Source organism: Taeniopygia guttata, chromosome 1, assembly GCF_048771995.1.
Source record: "Taeniopygia guttata chromosome 1, bTaeGut7.mat, whole genome shotgun sequence".
In the NCBI taxonomy this organism is placed as follows: domain Eukaryota; kingdom Metazoa; phylum Chordata; class Aves; order Passeriformes; family Estrildidae; genus Taeniopygia; species Taeniopygia guttata.
Window position 1 is genome coordinate 113,748,173 of NC_133024.1, and position 18,890 is coordinate 113,767,062.

Sequence of the window (18,890 nt, forward strand, 5' to 3'; positions counted from 1 at the left end):
TTCCAGGAAAAAATATTTCCTTTTCCAGGAAAAAATATTTCTCTTTTCAGGATTTGATATAATCTTGTCCGACTATGCCCGATCCCCGCCTTGTGCCCAGCCCACAACGCTCAGTGCCACCTGTAGTGATGGGCGCTCCAACCCGCCCTGGGCAGCCCCTGCCGAAACCTGAGCACTCTTTCCAGGAAAAAGTATTTCCTTTTCCAGGAAAAAATATTTCATTTTCCAGGAAAAAATATTTCCTTTTCCAGGATTTCATATAACCTTGTGCAACTGTGCCCGATGCCCGCCTTGTGCCCAGCCCAGAGCGCTCAGTGCCACTTCCAACCCTCCCTGGGCAGCCCCTGCCAAAACCTGAGCACGCTTTCCAGGGAAAAATATTTCCTTTTCCAGGAAAAAATATTTCCCTTTCCAGGAAAAAATATTTCCTTTTCCAGGAAAAAATATTTCCCTTTCCAGGATTTGATATAGTTGTCCGACTGTGCCCGAGCCTTGTCCCCAGCTGTGAAAAATGCATATTTTACGATTGGCTTTTCGCAAATGTTACAATGAATATTATGTGTGTAATGGTAGAAAGTTACGCTGTATTAATTCTCTTAGTAGCGTGTTAAATGTAGTTTTAGGTTACAACATAATGTTAAAATAGAAACTCCGCAATATAGGATTTGTTACAAGCTCAAGCAAGAAAATGAGATAATTAAGAAACTCTTCACACAGATGTCAGTGAAAGGGGCCCATAAAAGGTTACAGCCTCCTTATCAGAAAAGACAAACATTCTTCCACCTTCTCTCCGTCTTTGTAAAACCAACAAGATTAAGGAGAAAAAGTTGACAAAACCCACAAAAATTCTTAATTTGCGAGGAATTTATGCATCATGTATGAGATATATGAATATGCAGCAGGATGTTGCTTTTAAGGTTATTCCTTTATTCACAAGGAATGCTTTTCATGACTTAGTGTCCGAGAGCATCCGGACATCCGTAATTCTTTGCTTTTTATTGTCTTGCAATTGTCCTAACTCTAAATTTTATTACTCTAATTGTATTATTATTTTTATAACCATTTTATTATTATTAAACTTTTAAAATTTAAGAAAAACAAGTGATTAGCGTTTTTCACAGCAGCCATCCAGGGATGGGCACTCCAACCCACCCTGGGCAACCCCTGCCAAAACCTGAGCACCCTTTCCCCAAAAAAATATATTTCCCAATATCCACCGGAGCAGAGCCCGACCCCCCGGCTGTCCCCTCCTGGCAGGAGCTGTGCAGAGCCACAAGGTCCCCCCTGAGCCTCCTTTTCTCCAGGCTCAGCCCCTTCCCAGCTCCCTCAGGAATTCTCCAGCCCCTTCCCAGCTCCGTTCCCTGCCCTGGACACGCTCCAGCCCCTCCAGGTCTCTCCTGCAGGACCAGAACCGGACATAGGAGACAAATTTGTGGGATCATCACCACCAAGAGCACTGGAGATGATCAATAAACATCACTGGGATTCATGGAGTGGTGATATTTTCTTAATTCTGTCCCTGTCGCTTTCTGTCCCCTCACCACTTTTCCATCTCTTTATTTTCTGTCTCAGATTCACTATCAGATAAAACTCATCCTATTGCCATGGTGCATGGTCTTGTTTGCACCTTAATTCAGGCAGAGGCATTTTTAATAACTGGATATTGACAGAACCTAAAGCTTTTCCAGCCTTGATGATTCTGGGATTCTCTTCTTTGACCCCAGCAGCCAAACTTTTCTTCTGGAGCAGAGCAGGATGACCCTGGAGGAACATCTGGGAATTTTGTCTGCTGGGTCCATCCCTCACACAAAGTTCCAGGGGAGCCCTTGAAACGTAAACTTTAAGGCATTTAGAGATTTTGAGGAGCTAAGAGAAATAAGCCTTACTAGAGTTAATTAAAATAATAATAATAAATGAGTAGGCCTTGATGAAGTTAGGAGTTAGTAGTTAACTAATAATTAATTGCTTGTCAGCACAATGTTTAGTTAGCTGGGTTTATAATGAAGAATATAGAAACTGCCAAATAGCTTTTAGGAACATAAGACAATTGTGGGCAATTGAAGACAAGGAATGGGAGTTCTACCAAGAGTTCATTTGTCATATTTGCATTGAAAAGGTAGAAAGGTCAGAACGAGGAAGACTTCATTGACTTCCTCATTTTGGGACCCCTCCCCATGAAAGGGACATCGACCCATTTCAAGGGATAAACTACACATGCTGAATAGCTTTTGAAGTGATTAGCATAAATGATTAGGAATGGGATGCACCAAAATGATGAATATGCATTTGTATTTTGGGTATTCAACACTTGTATGGATAAAAAGACTCTGTAATCACCTGGAAGCTGTGGTGTGTATTTGGGAGCGATCCCGCACGCTGCCCGGCATCGAATAAACACACACTTTCTAACTTTAAACTGTTTGAGAGCTTTTGTCCGTCACAGTTGGATACCAGTACTAGATCAATATCCATATTTTTAATAAATCACCCTGGATCCAGGGAAGGGTGAAACGGGAGCAGCAGCTTTCCCACACTGCAGCCTCCACACTAAAGGAAACACGTGGCAGGCACTTTCTTCTCTCTCTCAGGATTTTTCATAGAGGAGCACAGAGAGAAGAAAGAGAAAACAATTTCTGTTTCTGCTCCTTGTTTTTCCCATGTGGAATGTGTCTGGAGAATTGTTTCCCTGGGGTGTTGCTTGGTTGGGTTCTGGTGAGGATTGTTTGAGCTGATGGCCAATCCAACCCACCTGGGGCTGGGCTCTCAGAGAGGGTCATGAGTTGTAGTTAATTAGATATGGTCCTTAGGAAAAGTAGGTTTGTAGTTTTAGTATTTCCTTTAAATAGTACATTAATGTATTATAGCATAGTTATAATAACAAAATCATTCAGCCTTCTGAGCTGGAGTCACACATCAGCATTTCTTCCCACCAGGTTCACCTGAATTTACAATAGAAACAGATGTTAAAGTAATTGTTATCCAATGAGAACTTTAAATGGAGAAAGAAAGAAGAGGGATAAAGATCCTGTACCCCCACGAAGATAATTTCAGAGATAGATAATGAGAACCTTTACCTTTAAACAACTCATCTTTAAAACAGTACCCCAGAAGTTACCATAGCCCATAAACACAACTATAAGAAAAACTTTAAAAAATGAGAAGGATTTCACAAATACAAATTTCCCTGGGTGGCTGCTATTCATAAAGAGAACCATAAGAAAATTGTATTCTTGTAGAGAAGTCTCTATAACGTTAACAAGAGGGACTTCTCTCCCTAAGGAAACTAAAACAAGGCTATTTTAGAAGTAGTAAACTGACTGAAATTTTAGGTTTTATTTCTTTACATTGTCAGTAAAAAGGAAAAAGTTATAAGAAGAAGGAAAGTATCCTAAAGATTTTATTCTAATTCTTATTACTCTTTCTTTTAGTTGCTGTTAATAAATTTTTCTTTCTACCCTTGTAAAATTTTAAACCTACTTTACCTTTCTCCTAATCCTGTATCACAGCAAAAATAAGTAAATACATTCTAGTGAGTACACTAATAATTAACCAACACTGAACCCACCACACCAATTAATACATTAACCAAAAAATCTCAAATTACCAAACCAAAACCATTCCATAAAATCAGTATTTCCACCCAATTTCAAACTAAAACTACCACACACAGAAATTCAGACCACACTCTGCAGCCTGAGGTGTTAAAGCTCATGGTACAGGAGAGTTTTCTACCCTCTGGATGAACAGGAAAAGAGTTTTTTTTCAGGGCATTCCCTTGGATATGGATTGAATTTGGGAGCTTTTTTCAGAGTCAGATAAAAATTAAACTTGGTGAATGAGCAGTGAAGGGAGGTTGAAAAAAAGAACTGCATTTGAAAAGGCATTGCAAAATAACATTTAATATTAATAGAAGAATTACATTCATGTATGGTATGGGATACACAACCATCACTTAATGCTCTACACTTCAAGTCCTGCTGCTCTTCAGCAGTTTACCTTGGTTGCACTTCCTAATTTTTTCTTTCAGGAAAATGAAATCCTGTGGAATATTTCCAAGTCTCCCTTTGAGCACTGTGGCCCTGCTGTGTCGGAGCTGAAGTGTCCCAGAGACAAAGCTGAGCTTGGTTAGACTGAAAAGCAAAATCACAGCAAAGCAAAAGCATTTCCTCTCCTCTGGAGTTCCAGGCAAAAACCTTTCCAGATTCATGGACAGCCAGGTTGTTCTGCTCAGAGCAGGATTTATCAGTGGATTTATCAGTAGGAGAGAACAACCACAGTTAGTCCCACATGGAAAAGTAATAAATTTATGGAATAAAGGAATCAAATATTCCCCTTTGGGCCTGTGGGACTGTGCCCCTCCAGCACTCAGCAGGACTTCTGGTTAAAGCCCTTTCGTCCTTTTTCACATGTTATTTATAATTAGAAAAGATCTGCTTGGATACTAAATTTTAATGAACTTTTTATTCTGAAGTGGGAGGAGTCTGCAAGTCCCTTAAATGTCTGATGCCACTGAAAGCAGTTTAATGGCAAAAAGTTGTCTTCGATTTTTTAACAGATAGAATCATGGAATAACAGAATCATGGAATCCTGGAATGGTTTGGGTGGGAAGGGACCTCAAAGCCCATCCAGTGCCACCCCTGCCATGGCAGGGACACCTCCCACTGCCCCAGGCTGCTCCAACCTGGCCTTGGGCACTGCCAGGGATCCAGGGGCAGCCCCAGCTGCTCTGGGAATTCCATCCCAGCCCTGCCCACCCTCACAGACAGGAATTCCTTCCCAACACCCCATCTAACCTCACACTCCTTTATCTGCATTTTAAGGGAAATATTCAAGTATGGAAAGCAACCAGAAGGAAACTGGAAGTAAAAGTACCAAACGATCCTGAGTATTCTGATTATCCATAAAAATTATTGAAGGTAGGTAGGAAATGAACACCAACATCTTAACAGTGGCCTGCTCCAATATTCAAGTTATGCTTTCAAAGGGTCACTTTTCACCTGTGCTCATTCCAACAGCATTAGAGAACATTAATAAATTATATTAATAGAAATAATTCACATTCTTAATGACCACACCTCAGTCCACCACTTTCCTTCACTGTAAAAATGCAAAGGATTTAAATAAGTTTGGCACAAGCCTGTTGTGGTGTTATCACTGTACAGTGTTCCAGTGTGAGAGTAAAGGATGTTTCATGATTTTAGTTTATAAAGCCAAGATGAAAATCTCATCCATCTGTACCTAAATCCCACTGCAGAGAAGCCTCCCTTCTTTGTTATGGGAGTTTGGGAAAAAGAAATCTTCAATTCCCAACCAAAATTTTCCCATGTCTTTTTTAATTTAGGAAAAGCACTGGGATGATCCCCCTCTACCTCTCTCACCATCCAGGAACAGCCAAATACATTCTTTTGTACAAAAAATGTTCTTACAAAAACAAACAAAAAAAAGAATATTATTCTCATTTTAGTTAAGCAATTTCTATTTTTACAGCATTATCTTCATTTAGTTGCATTTCAGAAGCTGCAGCCACCTGAGTCACTGAAAGTTTTTAATTTAAAAAATATTAATTTAAATATTTTAATCAATTAATTAAAATAAAACCCCCTTGAGTTATGCTAATTACAAAGTGTTCCTGCATAGGTTTGTGTTTTATGCACATTTCTGATTTATTAGGAATTGCTAAGCCTGAAGATTCTCTTCTAGCACAGAGCTGAAATTACAGCCAGGGCAAAACTGCAGCTCTTTGCACAATGCTGAGACTTAGACAATCCATCTGTGAGGAATTTGGGGCATTTCTTTAGAATTTGATCAATTTAGGCCAAATTAGGGGCTTTCACCTCAGGCAATGACTCACTGCAAACTGATTGTACACTGACATGCAATATTGGATTTTCCTTCAATTCTCCTTCAGGACACAGTTCCAAAAGCACTTTAAAGTACTGGAGAAGTCCCAGGGCAGCTGCTGCTTCCACCAAGTCCAAAATATTCTTCCCCTATGTACAAAATTTCTTTAATCCTTCCCATGGAAAACAAACAAACCACAGGAACTCTGAGAAATTCCCACCAAACTGCCTTTTTATCCCACCACAGCAACTGGAGTTTCCTGCTTTTTACCACCAGCTCCTGAATAATTGAAGAGAAATCCCAAAATGTAGCTGGAAATTTTTTGGGGAAAAAAAAGCAATTTCAGCCAAGCTTTCCATGTGTTTGATCCAGCACGAATGTCCCAGGTGAGGCTCAACTTTCCAGATTTTCCAGGAAATCCCATTCCACACTGTCCTCCAGCTGCTGCAGGATCCTGATGCTGTGGCTGCCCAGAGAATCCATGGGGGCAGCTGCAGAGGGGTGGGAATTTTGGGGGTCACTGGCACGGGCTGTGAATGCCCAGCACAGAGTCTGGAAGAAAGGCAGCAGCTGGGTGATGCTGGACACGGAGCGCAGGCTCAGCAGCGGGAATTTGGGATTCCTGGCAGCTCCCTCGGGGTGCTTTGGGTCCTGAAAGAAAAAAAAAGCTGGGATGTTTTCACACTGCAACACAAAATAACTCATACAAGCATGTGGATGTAAAAGAGGGGCAGAAAATAACCAAAAGAGAAATTTTATTTTCTGACTCCACTATAGATAGAATTTCAAAAGTGACAGTGGATTGGAGGATGAAATTTCCACCTCTCCAACCACACTGTTCAAACCAAAATCCATCAATTGTCTCCTCTCACAAAGAAGAATGCAAAACAATCATTATTTACATGAACAGTGTGAGAAGATTCAGTAGAAATATGTAAACATCAGAAGGCATAGAAAACTTTTAGAAGAACTTTAAAACTCTCCAAAGGAGCAGGGTGACAGGATGTACTAAAGGTAAAGGTTGGAAAGGACCTTGAGGATCATCCAGCTCATCCATGAGCTCTTCCACTGTCCCAGGGTGCTCCAACCTGGCCTGGGACATTCCAGGGATCCAGAGGCCTGTTCCTCTTCCTCACAGGGAATATCTAAAAATCCTTTGAATAACTTAAAAACTGGCATTTAAGGAGAACAACAGCAGGTCAAGAGTGGCTGGAAGATTGCCATGAAATAATCACATTTCCAGACCAAAGGCCTTGAAACCAAGATTCTTGTCTTTCCTTGCTGAGGTCATTTATCTGGGGGAACTCAGAAATTCATAAATTTTATTCAAAATTAAAAAAACCAAAACAAAACAAAAAAAACCCCAAAGCATTTGTTGGAAAAGAGGTGACTTTGCTTTCTTCCAGAATTTATATCATGGAGTGGTTTGGGTTGGGAGGGACATTAAAGATCAGCCACGGGCAGGGACACCTTCATCTACCCCAGGCTGCTCCAGCCCCAGTGCCCAACCTGGCCTTGGGCACTGCCAGGGATCCAGGGGCAGCCACAGCTTCTTTTCCTCTTCCTCACAGGGAATATCTTAAAATCCCTTCAATAACTAAAAATCTTGTGTTTGGAAAAGTAAATGAATGGATTAAAATAAAGAAAAAAAAGGAAAAGTTTCTTTACCCCGTATTTCATCTTGAGCAGATCCATGATCCTCACGATGTGTGGTTGGCATTCCTGGTGGTTTTCCACCAGCTGGGAGGTGACAGGAGATGATTCTGTGTCCACCTCTGGCACAAAGGCCCATTTGTACCTGGAATAAATGGGTTGATTCCTTAAAAAGATGAAAATCTGTGTTTGGATCATGCGTACTTTAGTGCAGCACTGGTTGTTTCTACAAAAATCTGTCATAAACGTTCTTCTTTGCTATTGATGAATTATTACGTGACTAATTAGCCAATATTTAAATACAACCAACTCCAAAACATTTCCCAAATGGAAAATAATCTCCACCTATCTCCTCTCCCAGTTTTCCAAATTAAGGAATCCTACAGAGGACGGGGAAATCCTCCTACACCAAGACCAAATTCTTCTCCCAGATCCCATTTATCACCATATATTCAATATCACCACTCCTAAAAGGAACTGGTGAATGGCAAAAAGAAATCTTGGGGAAAACAGAATTCTTTTAAAGGATGAGGGAAGAGGGGGAGAAGAAGAGGAACTCACATTTGGAAGAGCTGCATCCTGTCAGGAGGGAAGGAAAGGGCAGTGTCCAGGAATTTGCAGGCTGCCAGGTACAGGCCCAGCTCCCTGGGCTGGATCTCAGCCCCGCTGCCATCCCCTGAGCCTTTGCCTTTGCTGATTTTGCTGTTGTTCCTGTGTTTAAATTTTAAAAAAGTCCCATTCATACTCCAATCCACCCAAGGTTTTTCAGTCAGCACAAGAGGAATGCCCACATTTACACAAAAAAAGCTATTTTTATTCTGTAGGAGGCTCTTGTAGAAGTATTTTTATTTTATTTTTGCTCTGTAGGAGCAAATATATATATAAAATATAATAATCTAAAATACATAATCTGATACAAAAATAATCAAAAATACACCAAAATAATCTAAAATACACCGAAATGGCACCATGTTAAAATATTCGACTGCTGACTTAGCAGTTTATTTTTGTACACAACTAATAATTACTACATATATTTTTAAGCATACCACCTGCTAAAAAAATTGTAAATTATGATTTAGCAGTAATAGAAAAATAAAAATGCAATAGCAAATTGTCCTGTTGGCTCCTCTCTATCTCAGAGAATTAATTTATTCATTTTAAAGAAATCTCTCAAACTCTCCTCCCTATCCCAGCGAATTAATTAAATTAATTCATTTTAAAGAAGTCTTTCAAATGGCAGGTCTTACTTTGCTGGTTCCTCTTCCTCAGTTAAATCTTCCTCCAGCTGTAGAAATGTCTGGATCTTTAAAGAAATAATTATTGAGAAGCTGAAATGTTCACACAACTCATCCCAACTACAAGTGATGATTTATATTGAAAAAGAACCTTTAAGACGTGCAACAAATTAATAATCCAGGCAAGAGGTTCCATTAACAACACCAAAATTAATCCAAAAGGAATTTCCTAATGACAATTTTACTTTTCCCCTCCAAATTATCAGATTAATGTAAAACTGTGGAAACATTTCCAAGCAGGGAAGAGTAAAAAGGTAAGCGGGGAAAAACCACAGGCTGATTTTTTTCAAATGTAGTTTTTTTGTTCAGATGTTTTTTTCAGATATAATGTTTTGTTTCAAATGTTCAAAACTTCTTTCTTACCAGTTCTGTCACCATGATTGGCCACAACGAGGTGAGATGCTGAGGGGAAATCCTCAACAAGAGAACTCTGAAGAAAAGAAACATCTGGGCAGCCACCAGAGAAGTCTGGCCCACACGGAGGTTCTCAGTCAGGCGTTCTGGAGGAGGCATAAAAAAAAGGAAAAATCAAAATAAAAGCAGCATTTTCTTGAATTTGTGTTGGTTTTGGGAATTAAAGTGTGGAATTATGGAATGGTTTGGGTTGGAAGGGACATTAAAGAATTCCCCAGCTGCTCTGGGAATTCCATCCCAGCCCTGCCTATCCTCCCAGGGAACAATTCCCAATTCCCAAAATCCCATCCAGCCCTGTCTCTGTCAGTTTAAGGCCATTCCCCTTGTGCTGTCACTCCTTGTGGAAGGTCCCTCTCCACCTTGTGGAAGGTGGCAAAACACAATTTTTACTTTCTCATCAGTTTTGGGCTGAGTTCTTTGCATTGTATTAACTAAATTGTAATTCAGACAAAACCTGAGTGGGTTTATGGTGCACAAAATGTGATCAAAAGTGGCATTTAAGGAGAACAACAGCAGGTCAAGAGTGGCTGGAAGATTGCCATGAAATAATCACATTCCCAGACCAAAGGCCTTTGAAACCAAGATTTCTGTCTTTCCTTGCTGAGATCATTTATCTGGTGTAACTCAGAGATTCATAAATTTTATTCGAAATTTTAAAAAAACCCAAAGCATTTGTTGGAAAAGAATTTATATCTGGAAGATGGAGTGGTTTGGGTTGGGAGGGACATTAAAGATCAGCCATGGGCAGGGATATCTTCATCTACCCCAGGCTGCTCCAAGCCCCATCTCAAGCTGGCCTTGGGCACTGCCAGGGATCCAGGGGCTTCTGTGGGCACAGGGATTTGTGTCCCAGCTGAGGGAAGGACAGGGATGGGGGCTGACCTTGGATCAGGGGCAGGTACAGGTGGTACTGGTCCATCTCCCCGCTGAAGACAGCGAAGGCCTGGCGCTTCAGCAGCATGGCCTTCTGCTCAGAGCTGGGGTACAGCTTCAGGGCACTGCTCTGCATGGCTGCAACACACAGCACAGTCATCCACCACACAAACTGCCTGCCTGTGGGGCTGGGAGCAACCCCTGCCTCCTGACATCTTCCACAAAAAAAAACTCTCCACTGTGAATTCATCTTCCGCAATAAAATTTGTCTTGTGCTGTAAGTGTTCCATTATTCTTTTAGAGAGGGTGAAAAAGGGACTAAAGGTGCTAATTTAAGGGGTCATATCCCACCCTTGAGGCCAATTTAAGGGGTCCCATCCCACCCCTTCCCCCGGGATTTGTTCTTCCATGCTCCCCTCCAGCCTGAATTAGAGCTCACAGCACAGCAGTGGAAGGTTTGCAGCACTGCTCATGGCAGACACCTGCAGAGCTTGCCAAAGTCTCCTCCTCAGAAAGGTCACACTTAGACAACTCAAAATTACAGCAAAATGTGAATGTTAGAAGCACATTTTATAAAATGTGAAAATTAGAAGCACCTCTGCAGCAAAACCTCCTCTGGTGTGTTCTAGACATGACCAAAATCCAGATTTAACTCAGCTTTAGCTGGGAATGAAGTTAATAAAATGGTCAATTATACACTGATTTATCCATACTTTATGGATAAATCAGTGTAAAAAAAATGCACCCAAAACGGCTCAAATGCAAATAGATTTCAAATTAAGGTAGAAATAAATGATTAGCAGCTGATACTTACTCATCAAATCCTTAAACATGGTTTTCTCATGTGTGAGGAGATGATCAATGATGGATCTCCAGCTGCAGGAGAGAAAGAAGGAATTAGATATCCAAGGAAAGCTGTGGTGTGGATTCACCTCAGAAATTATTTGGGTCAAATACAGGAAACAGTTTCCAGGCAGGATTTGTGTGCAGACTCTTTGTCTGGAGCAGAGTTAGTGCTGAGACCCATTTTTAACATTATCCCGTTCCATAAGAAAGCACTAAATGGAATTTTCTTCCCAATGTTACTCTTCTCCTTTAATGCCTTTCCTGGTAAATTCAGAATACAAGCTTGGAGTGCTGCAATTCCATGTCTTACTGAGTGCAGGAAGTGTCCATCTGGAAAAAAGATGGATCCATGTACAATTCCAGCACTTCTTTTTTCCAGGCTCTCTTGGTGTAGGCGTATCCACTCAGGGAGCTGAGCAGCTGAGCACCAGCACGGAAACTGGGAATGTTGTAGGCACTGGGGGAGAGGACAGAAATGATCAATATGGGCTTTTTTAAAGTTCAGAAATAAATTCCAACTCACAAAAGGGTTGGTTTGAACCAAACCTTTAGGAAGGAATTGTTCCCTGGGAGGGTGGGCAGGGCTGGGATGGAATTCCCAGAGCAGCTGTGGCTGCCCCTGGATCCCTGGCAGTGCCCAAGGCCAGGTTGGAGCTTGGAGCAGCCTGGGACAGTGGGAGGTGTCCCTGCCATGGCAGGGGTGGCACTGGGTGGGTTTTAAGGTCCCTTCCCACCCAGACCATTCCATGGTTCCATGCCCTGTGTCCCCATTGGATCTCATCCATCTCTCCCACATCTATGGGAAAACCTAGGAAGGGGATAGGGAGAGATGATGCTTTTCCTGCTTCCTGGAGGATCCTGGGACCTGCCCATGCTCTGCTGCCCCATCCCCATTCCCTGACAGGCTCAGAACGGGGAGATCTGAGCAAACCCCAAAATCCCAGGTGGGGGAATCAGAGCTCAAACAACAACAGGTTCAGCTCCTGGGGCAAACAGTGCTCAAAGCCAGCTCAAACTCAATAGGATGGGAACAGAGAATGGAGAAAGAAGGGAAAACAGAAAGATGAGGCAGGGAAAGTGGCAGGAGCAGAGGAGACTGGCCTGTGGTTGCGCAGGTAGGGGAACACGAAGTAGAGCAGGCGGGAGATGAGGGGCACGGCCTTGTCCTTCTCATCACTGCGGTACACCACGTCCAGCAGGGAGGCCAGCACCTGCCAGGGCACAGGACAGCTCTTCTCACCACAGCTGGCACTGCTGCCCTGCTCCACACAGCCCTCAGCCTGGCAGTTTGTGCAGTGGAACAGTCCCGAAAAGATTGGCACTCCTGTTTAATCGATCTGGAAAATCCTCCTCACGGAACTCACAGAATTCACAGGATCACTGGGTTGGAAGAGACCTTCACCATCATAAAATCCAACCCAGCCCCAGCACCTCAACTCAGCCCTGGCACCCAGTGCCACATCCAGGCTCTGTTAAACACACCCAGGGATGGGGACTCCACCACCTCCCCGGGCAGCCACTCCAGAACTTTATCACCATTTCTGTAAAAACCTTTTCCCTGATATCCAACCTGTATTTCCCTTGGCTCAGCTCAAGGCTGTGAGCTCTGGTTGTGTCAGTGCTGCCTGGAGAAAGAGCCCAGCCCCAGCTGGGCACAGGCACCTTTCAGGAGCTGTGGGGAGTGATGAGGTCCTCAGCTTAAAAACCCCACAGATGAGAGGGCCCCACTGACCTCTGCCAGGAGAGAAAGGGCTTGGACACTGTAGATTGAAGGAGCAGAGGCAGAAACCATTGAAGATGGTGCCACTGATGTATCTAAAAGAGGCAAAATAATGGAGTTTTCTCTTCAGACAGGTTTAAATGTTGCTGTTTCCTAATCTGCTGCCCAAACAGAACATTTATGTGCAAATTTGTGTTACACTGAAATATAAAATCATGCAAACCACACATCATCAAACCCCTCATGCTCTTCACTGCCTGCAGCAGCAGGAGTCAGGGAAAGTCACGTTACCATTTGCATCCTCCACGTTGAATTCATCTGGTAAAATCTGAGGCTGAGCTTTCACTTCCAAGTTCCTGCTCAGCCAGCTGGTCTGTTCCAGGGAAGAACCAGCAATGGTCCCCACAGCCTCCAGGATCTTCTGGGTCACCTCCTGTAACATAACCAAAGTGGCATCAGATATTTAATTGGTATGTTTAATTCCCAGAGAAATGAGGAGCTGCAATGAAACCAAATCCCAGCCAGCCAAAGCAAGGCAGAGGCTGCAAAATGACATTTTCTGTCATTTTGCTGGCAAGACTTTGAAGCAGAAGAGGAGATTGAATTTCTCTGTTGGCACATGAAACCCAAACCACAACCCAAACCCACTCAGGTAAGCAGTGTACAAACTGTGCTGGTGGAATAAAGCAGTACAGGAGGAGGATCCTGCTCTGCTCCTTTCTTTACACAGCTGAGCTCAGAGTCATTCCCATTGCCAAGCCCAGCTGGGATCTCCAAGGATTAATGAATTTTCCTTGACAGATTGGAGATTTCAATATGCACACACAAAGGATGTGAACTTGTGACATCCCACCAGTGTTACCAGCTCAGTACTGAGAAAAATCATAATAGTGCACAGAAAAAAACAGCTTTAAAAAGATTTCTAGCATTTGGGACAAAATTCTGTTTGTCTCTCCTGTTTGAGTCTCTTCTGTTCACCAGGTCTCAGCCAAAATGGGTGGATGCACATCCAGGTATTCCCAAAAGCACAGGAATTCAGACATAAAGCACTGATCAGGTCATCTCCACTTGTCCTTACATGAACAGTGCCAGGTACAGGACCCAAAAGGTGCATTGGAACCCTCTGTACCTGCAGGTCTTTCTGGTCCTTTTTGTTTTCCAGGGTGGGTGTCCTTGTCACAAAGTCATTCAGGGTGCTGTGGGGAGATCAGAGCACCCTCAGTTAGGAATGGCACAGTGCAAAACCTCAGGGAAACCTCTGCTCTCCCCCACAGTACCTGAGGAGAAGGAAGTGGCCAGGAGGAGCCAAGTTCAGCTGCACAGACTCTCTGAGGAGCCCTAACAAGGGCTGGAAGTTCTCCTGCAGGGCTGGGACAGGGAGTCTGCCAAAAAAAATAAAACCAAAGCACACCTGAGTGAAGGTAGAGTTAAGGAAAGAACAAAAATCAAACAAATAAAAGGAACTTGGTGGCCTAAAAGCTTTAGGATCAGTCCTGCCCTTCCTGAGTGTGTCACAGCCCTGGCACTCTGTGTCTGTGTGTCAACAACCAAGGGACAACACATTTCCTGCAGAGAAGTGTTCTGGGACATGGAGATCAAAGGAAAGCAAAATGGCAATACTGGCTGTTCCCTCACTGCACTCAAACAGAAAATTCTCTTTCAGGAGGAGTCAGTTACCTCTGAATGAAAGCATAACTGAACTGCAGCGCTGGGATGTCCACGAGAGAGGATTTCTGAAAAACAAAAGCAAACCCACACTTACTTGCCATCAGAAGGAAAAAGAAAATCCAACCTGGCCTTGGGCACTGCCAGGGATCCAGGGGCAGCCCCAGCTGCTCTGGGAATTCCATCCCAGCCCCTGCCCACCCTGCCAGAGAAAGACTTATTCCCAAAATCTCATTTTAGAACCTTTTGATTATAGTACTTTGTAATAATATAATTTCATACATATTATTAATTATATATATTATCTAATTAATTCTTTATTATTACCAATTTCTTCTTTACTAAATACATTGTTTTACTCTCATATTTCCTCACACTCATAACCAAATATTATTAATAATAACAACTTATATAGTTATCTTATATCATTATATTTCTATACAATTTACAAAAACAAAACTAACCAATATTTTATTCCTCACACAAAACACCATTATATGCTGGTTTTTTCCTTCTTTTTCTACTTCTGTTTAAGTCAGGATTGAAGGTACTTGAGATGGTATTTAGCATTTAGGATTAGATGTTTATTTTTTCTTATTTATATTACAGTCTCACACTAGTGAGTTCTGTAGTATATCACTAACAAGGTATAAAATGGTAAACTATCTTTCTCTCCAAGGTTTTTTAAGGTTAAACTGTCCAATTAAGAAATGACACCTCAATTATTTTCACTTTTAACCCAATACCCAACCACCCGTGCCCACAATGGGAACTTTTTTATCCAATTACACAAAACCACCCAAACCCATGGAGAAGGAGGTGAAGGAGAAGGAGCAGCCTCCACCCTAAAACCTCCACCTTGCTTTATATCTATTCCTGCATTCTAAACCCTTCAACTCTGAGTTTCCCACCCTGTGATATCACACACTTCCATTCAAACTCCACACCTGTAATCTCAGTTTTATTATTGAATTTTGGAAGCTTCTCCACGGCCTCAGGTCAGTGCAGTGTTCTCCTGGGGGTCAGTGCTGGCAGCACAGAAAGTCCCAAATTCTCAGCAGCCAGAACTCCAACACATCTGTTTGTGTTTGCCCATTGAGCAAAGCCTGCAGTGCCCTTGACTTGCAAATTTTCTTTTGGATTGTCTCTGACTTGAAGAGAAAATTGATTTATTTCCCTGCTGAGATGCTCTGGTGGCTCAAGGAAAGGAGTTACCTTTCCCAAGAAGGGTTTTTTCCTAAAACCTTGCCCAGCAGCAAATTTTATATCAGTTTTTCCTGTCCTAAACTTCTTTTGCTTGTACATGGATGCAGTGAGTGATCCAACTCAGTGAATGCAGCCCCAGAGAATTCCAGATCAGAGCTTTTATCCCATTTCATCCTCTCTGCTTTGGTTGGAAGGTTTGGGGTTTTTTTGTTTCAGATACTGGGGGAAAAAATTGTTCCCTGTGAGGGAGGGGAGGCCATTCCCCTTTTCCCATCACCATCTGACTGATATATTTTAAAGAATCTACTTATTGTGGATCAAACACAATCTGGATACCAAAATTTATTCAGGAGCAAAGGATAATTCCACATTTAAAATCAAATCATTCTAACAGTGCTTCAAAGACATATTGAAGCACAGCCAGGCTGGAATACATTAAGAAAACTGAATTATCTTCCTGCTTGAAGTTTTGTTTGTGATAATATAATATAATATAATATAATGTAATGTAATGTAATGTAATGTAATGTAATGTAATGTAATGTAATGTAATGTAATGTAATGTAATATAATATAATATAATATAATATAACATAACATAACATAACATAATATAATATAATATAATATAATATAATATAATAATTTTTCTATTTTAAATATTTCTATATTTATCTTTTATCCATTTATATTATTATATTTTTATATTCTATTTTTGTATTTATATTACATACTTTATATTACATATTTCTATTTTAAGTATAAAAATATTGAATTTAATGTAAAAATTTATTTTGATAGAACTAAGGATTTTTAGTTTTTGGTGTTTAAAGGATGTTTTAGGAAGGAATTTGGTTTAAATGCTTTATTCATTAGTGGGATTTATAATGAATTGTGAAAGATGTGGAGGAATGGTTTTTGGTATTGGTTAAGTATTTATTGGTAAATTGATTAAATAAGTTTAAAATAGGTTTTTAGGGTTTGAATGAGTTAAACATATGGTATTTAAGTTGGATGTGTTGGTTAAGGTTATTTAAATATTGTTTTTTTGGTTGATTAATGAGTAAAACTGTATTGTTGAGGGTAAATAAAATGAAAATATATAAATGTATTAGATTTAATTTTATTTTTATAGTTTTTGTGTGCGAAGTAAGAGGTGTTAGTTCTTAGTTGTAGCTTTTATGTACTTTGTGTTTGTTTGCTTACTTTTTTGTTTTTAGAATTGTTAACATGGTTTTGTGTTTGATATGGTTTTATGTTCTTTGTTGGAATTTATGTTGCTTTTGAACTTGTGGAGATTTAATTATACTTTTTGCTTTAGGTTATTAGTGGAAATGCATTTTTTATTTGTTTTGTTTTCGGATTTTTTATTAGGATTAAAATATTTTTTAAAAAAATTGTGTACTATTAGAAAAATGCTCAATGCTCGGTGGATTTGGTTTTGTAAAAGAGCTGTTTAAAAAATTTAGAACATATAATACCTCTTCCCCCTTGATCTGTGCTGGTTTCTTGACCACCTCTTTCACCAGGTACAATATGGTGTCAATTTTCAATGTGCTCAGGGCACAAATTAAATCCACGAGAATGAGCTGGGATGTGCTGGCCACTGGGAGAATCTGACAAGAGAAAACAAAACAAAAGACACACCCCTCAAAATGAAATGTGAATTACAGAGGATAATCAAACACAGCCCTTGATTTAAAGATCTTCTCCCAGCACCTCATGAAAACAAGTGGATTCTGCCCCATGAAAGCAGCAAAGGTTCTCCCCAGAATAAATAATGATTCCACTCTCATTTTCTCTGGAAATTGAGCTGATTCATGGGCTTTAAAATACAACTGGCCAATTGCAATCCAGTATTGAAGAAAAAATGGCTTTTACTCAGATTTAAACCCACAATGTGATTATTTATTGAGGTTTAATTGTAGTGCTGATGCTTTTTCTAACTAAAAGGATTGCAGATTTTTCAGTCCTATTTGAAAAACCCCAAAGACTCTACAAAAGAGTGGAGAACTGACCATATAAATGTAACATTTGCCTTTATATAGGAAATAAAAGGGTGCTTTTCTTTAGCTTCACCTTGGTTTTACTGTGACTCCTGTGAGGTTTCTTGCTGTTCCACACTGCTGCCACTGCTGCCATCAGCTGGATTCCAAGGTGTGCAGTCAAGGGATTCAGGAAGTCCAATATTTTTGTTCTTAATGTCTGTAAAGGGAGGAAAATAATTATCAATGTAAGGCAAAGACCAGCTCCTGGTTTATAAAGTATTATTTCTTTTCCCAGGATATAAAGAAATAAACAACAATAAAAGAACTCCATGTAAAATGCACTGGGGAGGACGAGGAGATAAAAAAAAAATCAGCATTTTAAAAGGGCTCCTACTTTGGTTGCTTTAAAGTAGACTGAAGAGGAGCCTTTAGTTGTCCCAAAGAAGTCAGTTGGTCTTTTTTGGGAGTCTTCCCTTTTTATGACACTCCAGAGGAGGCTCATGGTGTTCATAATTCGGGGCAGCTCCTCCAGGATGGCATTCCTGGCATTCCTCAGGTTGGCAGGTTCTGCTGAACAGGATGACTGGGAAAAAAAACCCAAATACCAATGTTAAAAATTATTTCTTATGCACAAGAGCCTAAAATTGTAGGGAACACATCAAAACATTATCAACTCAAAAGAAAATAAACCAGTTTGTTAAGGACAGAGGACTGATTTTTGCATCACCAAGATCTTCATGAACAATGACTTAAAATTCACTTTGCAGGCTTCAAATACAGAAAAATTAAGCTCAATCCTTTCACTCTGAGTCAGTTCAGCTCTTTGGGTGTGCTCTGAGGCCTCTCTAAGGTAATTTTCTTCTACAATTCCCTGTTTATATTCACCTGCAAGGAAAAGGGATGTGAATCTGCTGTCAGGGAGTTCCCACGTACCTTTTTTGTTGGATGGGGATGATCCAGAAGGCAGAAGTGCCCGATGGTTGTCAGCCCTTCCAGAAGGGTGAGGGGGTAATCAGGAGTCACATTTTCTCTTTTAGAAGTGAAGCTTTGGGAGGGGGAAAAAAAACCCAGACATGTTAATAAGCCAAGTGGCATGTCCTTGACTGAAAGTTCCTGTTTCTATTCCATAGCTAAAATCGGAGGGAAATTAGGAATATCAAATCAGGAATATCAAAGTGAAGGGACCCATAAAACTGGGAGCTTTTATACTTGGATAGGAGGCAGAGGGAACCAGGAAATATCAGAGCTGTTGCTCCTCTCTGCTGCACTAATCCTGTCTCCAGCTCACTCCAGGTGCAGCAGGAATTAAGGATCAAACTCTGGGAGCCATGGTGCTGAGCCAGGGAGTTCCAATACACTCCCAGCTGTGTGGAAAGGGGAATTTTT

At 40.9% G+C, this 18,890-nt stretch overlaps 1 protein-coding gene across 3 annotated transcripts in view; it reads right to left on the bottom strand.

The window, feature by feature from the left end:
* Window positions 1-3,871: 3,871 nt before the first annotated feature.
* Window positions 3,872-18,890, bottom strand: part of DOP1B (DOP1 leucine zipper like protein B) — a 48,540-nt gene continuing 33,521 nt past the window's right edge. For all 3 annotated transcript variants that reach the window (XM_072935965.1, XM_041718975.2, XM_041718977.2), the window contains exons 20-37: window positions 18,438-18,549; window positions 17,899-18,087; window positions 17,596-17,721; window positions 16,998-17,132; window positions 14,323-14,378; window positions 13,923-14,027; window positions 13,775-13,841; window positions 12,937-13,078; window positions 12,658-12,740; window positions 12,027-12,136; window positions 11,236-11,382; window positions 10,894-10,955; window positions 10,089-10,217; window positions 9,156-9,292; window positions 8,745-8,800; window positions 8,056-8,205; window positions 7,510-7,639; window positions 3,872-6,492 (exon numbers count right to left, since the gene is read on the bottom strand). In XM_072935965.1, coding sequence (XP_072792066.1) covers window positions 6,235-6,492; window positions 7,510-7,639; window positions 8,056-8,205; window positions 8,745-8,800; window positions 9,156-9,292; window positions 10,089-10,217; window positions 10,894-10,955; window positions 11,236-11,382; window positions 12,027-12,136; window positions 12,658-12,740; window positions 12,937-13,078; window positions 13,775-13,841; window positions 13,923-14,027; window positions 14,323-14,378; window positions 16,998-17,132; window positions 17,596-17,721; window positions 17,899-18,087; window positions 18,438-18,549 — 2,194 coding nt within the window. In that variant the 3' untranslated portion in view covers window positions 3,872-6,234. The remainder of the gene's footprint in view (window positions 6,493-7,509; window positions 7,640-8,055; window positions 8,206-8,744; window positions 8,801-9,155; window positions 9,293-10,088; window positions 10,218-10,893; window positions 10,956-11,235; window positions 11,383-12,026; window positions 12,137-12,657; window positions 12,741-12,936; window positions 13,079-13,774; window positions 13,842-13,922; window positions 14,028-14,322; window positions 14,379-16,997; window positions 17,133-17,595; window positions 17,722-17,898; window positions 18,088-18,437; window positions 18,550-18,890) is intronic.